Source organism: Zerene cesonia, chromosome 16 (genome assembly GCF_012273895.1).
Source record: "Zerene cesonia ecotype Mississippi chromosome 16, Zerene_cesonia_1.1, whole genome shotgun sequence".
NCBI lineage: Eukaryota > Metazoa > Arthropoda > Insecta > Lepidoptera > Pieridae > Zerene > Zerene cesonia.
Genome location: NC_052117.1, coordinates 7,091,431 through 7,099,262, shown reverse-complemented (window position 1 = coordinate 7,099,262; position 7,832 = coordinate 7,091,431). Strand labels below are relative to the sequence as shown.

The window sequence follows — 7,832 nt, the reverse complement described above, 5'->3', positions numbered from 1 at the left end:
GTAAAAGTAATAAATGTTATTTGCAGTTAACAATTTTCTTTTTTCTTTATTACGATATTTATGGCAAGACTAGGTATACTCTTAAACATTGTACTTCACTAAAAAATAATATCTGAAAGATTTTCTCATATTTTTGTTCGCATAGAAAAGCCGTCAAATATCTTCCAATTACTTGAGTCAATTTATAGCTATATTTATTTAATAACCACCCGGCTACACCCGTACATTTATAGCCGATACTCGGGGATCACATATCCAATTGTAAAATATGTATTTTTAAATCGAACCAGTAGTTCCTAATATTATATTTCAAACAAGCGAACCTTTCAGCTTTATCCTTTTAAGCAGCATTTAAAGATTAATTTAGGATAAAAACGCTTAGAATTTTGCCGCATCCATCTCGAGCCGACAGCAACAAACTTTACCACATTCTAAATTATAAACCAGCACTTCTCCATATTTCAAAAGCTAATTACAATTTGCCGTCTAAAATAAAAACCCATTTTCAAAGTACTTTTAAGCGGCTTACACCGTCGTTACAGCCAGGTAATAAATATTTTTAGTTTAAAAGGCAGCTCCATTGTTCTCGATTTCACAGAGCTCCCTTAATAGAAAAGTGTATTACGAAAATAAGACTCCACGACAAACCTTTCCTGTAGAAAATTGTTTAAATTTTCTAAGAAATGAGGATGTACGGTAGCTCATTTGCGACGGACTTAGATATTTTTAGTGTCACCTGAAATAAAGAATGACGGTTGAAATTAACTTAGAAGTGTTTCTTTTAAAATGACTGAATATATCCATTTTGATATTTACTATTTTGAGATAGTTTTGTTTTTAATTTAATTTCAAGCAGACAAAAGAGGTGGAGATTCTTTGTGCTTTAAAAATTTAATTATCGCGTCTTCTCCTTATATTTTCAATAGACGTCGGCTTATGAATGGCAGTTGTTAGTATTCTAGTATCAACACATAGACTGAATACCTAATAGAGCCGCAGGCTATACTACATTGCCTTCATATCAATTTTTAATCTAGTGTATTTGAAATCTTAAAAAATGATACTTTTAGGCCTTTTAATGAATTCCAGTACATTCAGTACTCATATCTGTGTTAAATACAAACTGCAAATACACGGCTATATATATATAATACGACTCCAAAGACGCAGTTATTGAAAAAATACACCTGTACCTTCTGCAAAATAGTATAATTCCTTACCATTTTCCTTGACACTTATGAGTAACCGCGAAATATTACGCATCGCTTATAGGTATATGAAATTAGACGATAAGAACTTAACGATAAGACCAATAAATATGGTAGCTATATACATGAACTAACATTGTGTTGAAATCTTTCTCGAGTTCAAACAAGGTCATCAATTGGACAATTATGTATCTATGTAACATTATTGAATCTAAAATTAAAGTATATAAAAAGACTTGTTAAACAAAAGGTTGTTTCAGCCCTGCGTTCTTTTATTAATAACGTGTTTACTTGTTTTTCAACCGTGGCTTCACACGCCACGCCACAACCGAAAGAAAACCCGCATAGATCCCGTTCTTGTGGGATTTCCTTGATAAACACCATCTATGTCCTTGCTAAGCTATGAACTAAAACTATTTCCGTACCAAATTTCATCTCAATCAGTTCTGAGGTTTAAGCGTGAAGAATAGACTAGAATAGGGAAGTTATATATAGTTTCGCATTTACATTACTGACGGGTATTAAAAATACATACAAATTCCTTTTAAATCATTGTATTATATTTGATTATTATGTAGTTAGTATTTCATCTACAATATGTTTGTTGAAATTGTATGAAAATCATATTTGATTCTATTCATATTTCAGGTGAAGTTATAACAAGTAAACTTTTTCTATAATTATCATGCTCGAAGCTGGTAATAGACTAACTTTTATGAATTTTCTGTTGGACTATAAAGGACTTTACAAACTACAAAAAATTGATTCATTTTTAACTGGATTTATAAAGTTTTGTCAACATTGATTGTAAACAAAATAGAGAATTTAATATACATGACGATTCGTCAAATGACAAAATAAAATTACAAAATATAAAAGATTAGAAGGAATAGAAGAGTGCGGAGAGGACTTCCAGCTCCCCTACTTACCGAATGAAACACAGTAGTATGCTACTATATCACGCCGATCTTCTGTGGGGGTGTAGTACTTTTCCGATGTGAGTTGGCCCAATTCCTGCCTAAGCATGCTTGATGGTTAAAACTATATTTCTATTTTATACAGTTTTTATTAATCTATATTTTTTAATCTACAGTTTGAAAGGGCCAAGATATTTCTTGTTATAAATTAAGATTTCATATAAAACGTTTCATAAAATACTTTCGAGTCCACACACTTTAAAAGCCATTCGGTTCCATATTTCTTTCAAAGAAACAATTTCACCTTTTACCGTTAAATATCTAAGTCTTTCCGTATCAAATCGAAAGGAAGTAACTTTATTTACTCGCTTGATTTCCAACTTTGTTTTACAATCGAAAATCTCTTGTTCGTTCAAAGAATCGAACTTTAACATCCAAAGAGCATCGATACAAAGCCTTTTCAATATTTAAATGTATACAGTTCTTTGACAAAACAAATGTAAGATACAAAGAAATATTCCTTTTCGAAATTTCCTTCAACTTTCTTCACAGTATGAAATTTGAGACGAAAATTTAATTACGAATTTATAAATTCTGGACTGGATTGTTTTAAGGAGCTGTTTTTATAATTATTTCTTAAGAGTCGAATTGGGCCGAAATATAATGTATTTATTTTCATTTTTCATTTCTATGATTAGAAATGAGAGATATTTTTCGTTCGTTATATTGTAGCTTTTATCGACTTACATTTTAATGAAAATCAGCTTCCAACTGCGCCTTACCATCCTCCTTGAAGATTACGGAAATAATACTTAGTGTATCGTACCAGACTCTTGTCGTAGCATTTTGTATGTATATTATTAACAAAGCACACAATTTAATTAAAGCAAACTCAAAATGCGTGAAGGGTTCAAAAATCCAATACGTAATAATCGTTTGATTAAACAAAGGGCAATCTTGTGTTGTCTTTTTTGTCTCTTATTAAGCCGTCGGGAATGAAAGGAACTAATTAAAAATGGCCTTAATTAAACGCTTACCTTTGGCTATAGTAGCGTAAAGAATGACAATAATTGTTCTAATTATTGTTAGATCTGGTCAAATAATTAAGAGACTCTATTATTTTTTCTTATTGGAGTTTTGATGAAGAAATTAATTTGTCCTTTTTCTAATTTGAGTTTTTTTTTATTTTTTTTTTACTTTAATACGTATTAAATAACACAAACACACACTACACATACAATCTACACTACTTCAAAACTCACAGATTCAAAGTAGTTTACTTCATAAATATATGATTTACTTATTGATTAAGTGTAAATTATTAAAATTGTTAATTGTTAAATATCATAAATTTACATTAAATTCTAGAATTAAAATATTGCATGCATTCATATGCATGTAGCAGCGATTATATTTTATTGTTTCTTAAATTGAACCTCTATGTACTGTATCGGGAAGACACAGACTCCTGAAATACAGCGAAAGCTATATAGGAAGTCTGGGGTCCATGTTTAATTGGATATAGAATTTGTTCTATAAATGATTTTTATTTATTTTTTTATTCATTTTAATTTGTATAGAATAATATACGTAAGTTCGTAGTATTAAACACCTATAATATAAGTAAATCGAATGTCGCAAGTTCATCAGTGTACAAAAGTCTAAAATGTTACGCTTATAATTTGGAGTACCTATAAATAAACAGACATATCAAAACTAAATCGCCAGAACAAGAAACAGAAGACAAATTGTCAGAATTAGAGAAAATTAAATTGTGTTCAAATTTATACACAATAGGCACGAGTTTTCAAACTTAATAAATAATTATGATAATCAGTTCACTTAGTCTAAATATACTCCAAAAATACACTCAAAATGATAACATCTTCCCTTATTGTGGTCGCTTGAAATTAAAAAACAAGCAACGTTTACTTTTTCATAATACTAATGTAGTTCAAGTAAAGCAGCCAACGCTTTTCCTAGGAATAAAATGATGAAAATAAAGAATAATATCCCATTGTGAAGCGTTAAAAGAAACAGTCTTACTATTCGTGTATTTCATAATTAAAGAACAGCTGAAAGTTGCCAAAATTACTATAGGTCTGTCTGGAACCACAATAGTTCACAATCAGGATATTTCAAAGGATACAATGACAGAGTTAAACAAAGGAAGTGTATGAGTCATCCAACCCCCTGCAAATTAGTCGGAGTGCAACTTGTCAGGGAATCCCTGATAATAAAACACTCTGAATAGTTACATGGTCGCTGTTCACGTTTTATTATACCAATTAATTATTCCACGTTACTTTTTCACATAGCCATTACAACTCATTATAAAAACCCATAGAGTCATTATAAATAATGTACCATATTCTCCTTTCGTTTCATTTAAACGTATACTTCAACAATAAAATAGTAGTTACGTTCCCGCACATAGCTAAGTTGCAAATTAAAAAATAAATTCCACGCTTTAATATATGTTTTGCTTGTTTCAGGCTTAGTAAAAAGGCTGAGAACCATGGAGACCCTCATTCAATATTTACTCCTAGCTCTCGCGCTGACTTCAGTTCAAATATCCTACACAGAGAGCCGTTTAAATGAAAAACGCAGGGATAAAACTGAAAGGAGATACCACGCGGCGCAAGCTAAGGACAATATGTGTGAAATTGCCAACCGAGAATCAAAAGTACATTGCTACTGTGAAAATACAGAAATTAAAACAGCTACTCGAGCCGACTGCTGGGTATTTAACGGTGGCATTGATGAAACCGATCCAATTTGGTCAAGTTTCAATTCCCAGCCGCTCCTTGAAAAGCTTACGTTCAACGTTCGATCGGACGGTGCACTCAAATTTGTGCCACTTAACGTGATTCACAAGTTAAAACGGTTGCAGAAACTACAAATACATTACGCCACGCTAAGCAAGATCGAAAAAAAGACCTTTACGAACATGTCGACAGTGAGAGAAATAACGTTAATGAACAACAAAATAATGGAGTTGGACTTTTCCGCGTTCGCAAACCTCCCGTCGCTCGTAAACTTGACTATAAAAGGAAATAAAGTGACCGAGATCCAGAGGGATGTTTTCGTCGATTTACCGAGTCTCAGATATCTCGATTTATCGTTTAACAGTATTAATCTAGCTCACGACGGATGTTTCGAACATCTAAACGTACTCAACGATCTGGTATTGGAAGCGAATTTAATTTCGGTTCTAACCAGGGACACTTTTAGGGGCCTTGCTAATTTGACGAGATTGGATCTGAGGTCCAACAAGTTATCAATGATTGGAGATTTGACGTTTATCGAATTGTGGAATCTGAACGAGCTTCTTTTAGATAATAATGAATTGAAATATCTATCCGAAAGAGCCTTTGACGGATTGGCGATGCTTCAGAAATTGTCTATGACTGGAAACAAATTACAAAGCATCAACGAAGTGCTATTGGAAGGCGTTCGAGGGCTCGAATTATTGGATTTGAGAAATAATGAAATTGAATTATTTTCTTATGAAACTGTGAAACCAATTTTGGAAAATTTAAAGCTTAAAACATCAGTGCTGTATCTAAGCGGTAAGTTTTTCAACATACCATAACTACTACGTCAGTTTATACTATATTAGTCATTTTAATAAAATTAATTTTACATGAAATAAGGCCCACAAATGGTATCTATTACAATTCAACTAAGTGTTTGAAAATTTTCAATAAACATTAAAAATCGAGTCATTGTTCTTGAATACTATATCTATTTAAAATATTTTCATAACAGCAATAATTTAAGATGTACAGAATCTCTTTATATAAAAAGTATCATATTAAACTATAAACAGCATACAATTAAATTGCTGTTCTCTGAAAGCAGTGATACTTTTCGTTTAATTGAATTCAAAATACATTATTAAACGCCATTCTGTGTTCGGATTAAGTAAATTACAATGTTCAAATATATTATCCTTAACATGTAGACATGTCATTTAGCAGTAAATAACACAGCAGACACATTTGAAGTACGTTCATGAGAAGATAAATAACTATATTTTAAACAAACAATGGCACGCTCCCTATAGGGCCTTAATCCCCTATAGAGACACCCCTCTCGTGTTAAGCACAATTAATGATTGTAACAGTTCCCCATACGAAGTCAACAATGGCGTAATAACACGATTTAGGCACAATGAAATATGAATTATTAAAAATCAACAAACATTACGGGTCTGTTCTCATGGTAATTTCATTACGGACTTTTGTTAAACGTCGATACGCGTTGGGCTGAATGAGCCGAAGTTTTATTAGATTACGTAGGCGGATTCCATGTGGATTCCCCCGAAATTTATGATCTCATTCCGTTTTCAAATATTCCTTAACGCTGCATAAATTCATTTGTAACCATAAATATTTATTCGCAGGTAACAAATTAAGATGCGATTGTCGTCTATCCTGGATTCAAGTTCTGCGTAATGAAACAAAAAGCGAACCCCTCAGACAGGCTCTTGACGAAGTCACTTGTATTCCGAATGTACGAGAGAACATTGATAATGCACTAAACCCTAAAAGCAATGATGGTAAAGATCTTAAAACAGATTTGGATGTAGATGCTGATGATGACTCTTTCCAACAAGATGGTAATGAAGATGAGGCGTATAGTGAAGCAAATGGTGCATATAAATTGGAAGATGAGAAATCAATCAATCAAGTTGTATTGGTGGATATGCCACCTGAATCTTTACCTTGTCCCGGTCAATTAGGACAAAACGGAGAAGATTCATTAATGCTTTCATCTAAAGATGAAAATTATTGGCAATCTAGCTCAAGCGTAAAATTAGTCTCAAGTGTTTTCGTAATATTTACTACGCTTTTATTAAATCTTTTTCATTGAATTTTTATGAACATTCCAACGATGGCTCAATACAACCAGAATTTCCGTGTGTATTCTAACATAATTGCGTATTCTGTATAATTTCCCTCGTTTTTATAAGGAAAAAAGACTGGTTAAGAATATTTAATTAAATTATTCCGTAGCGAATAGTCTGATTGCGACAGCGAAATTATACTGTTAGGGTACAGAACAATGATTGTAGGTTGCAAATATTTTAACGCAATATTTTTGTGTGTTATATAAAGGAAACAAAACAGTAATTAATTCTATATGACGTCTGCTCACAAACACTCAAAGGTGTTTAAGAGAGCGATTTCACTCGAAAAGTATTTGTTACGTCACCAGTTATGTGAAACATTCTGATTTATTCATAGTGATAAGTTATCTAGTATTCATAAATAGTACCTGCCAAGTGTATTGATATTGGCAATGTATTTTGCTTTGAATATATTTGTAACTCACGTTGGCTGGGTTTCAACTTATTGAAAATTTCATACTTGGAAATATGTTTACGGTCCACATGAAAAATATGGTGAGAGTACGACCTAAATATTGTAAGCGATATTTAAACTGCATCCTTTATGGTTTCAATTTTCAGCACTTTATTTAATTGACCACTCCGCTATTCAGTTCTCGGAATTGAAATTTTGTACGCTAAATATTTAAATTACTAGAAGAACTTAACGTATTATAATTAGATTACTTAGTACTGATTACTGAATTTCAACTGAAGTTGCTTATAAACTGAAACATGAGTAAAAATAACTCGGTCGAGATTACTTTTAAAAAAATAATTTATTTAAATAAATTACAATTTTTACTTAATCTA

The 7,832-nt window shown here is 31.8% G+C and overlaps 1 protein-coding gene across 1 annotated transcript in view; it reads left to right on the top strand.

The window, feature by feature from the left end:
• The window catches only part of LOC119832898 (connectin-like), a 15,952-nt gene extending 8,703 nt beyond the window's left edge, over nucleotides 1-7,249 (top strand). The window contains exons 2-3 of the mRNA XM_038356716.1: nucleotides 4,621-5,697; nucleotides 6,534-7,249. Coding sequence (XP_038212644.1) covers nucleotides 4,644-5,697; nucleotides 6,534-7,003 — 1,524 coding nt within the window. The 5' untranslated portion in view covers nucleotides 4,621-4,643 and the 3' untranslated portion in view covers nucleotides 7,004-7,249. The remainder of the gene's footprint in view (nucleotides 1-4,620; nucleotides 5,698-6,533) is intronic.
• Nucleotides 7,250-7,832: the final 583 nt, after the last annotated feature.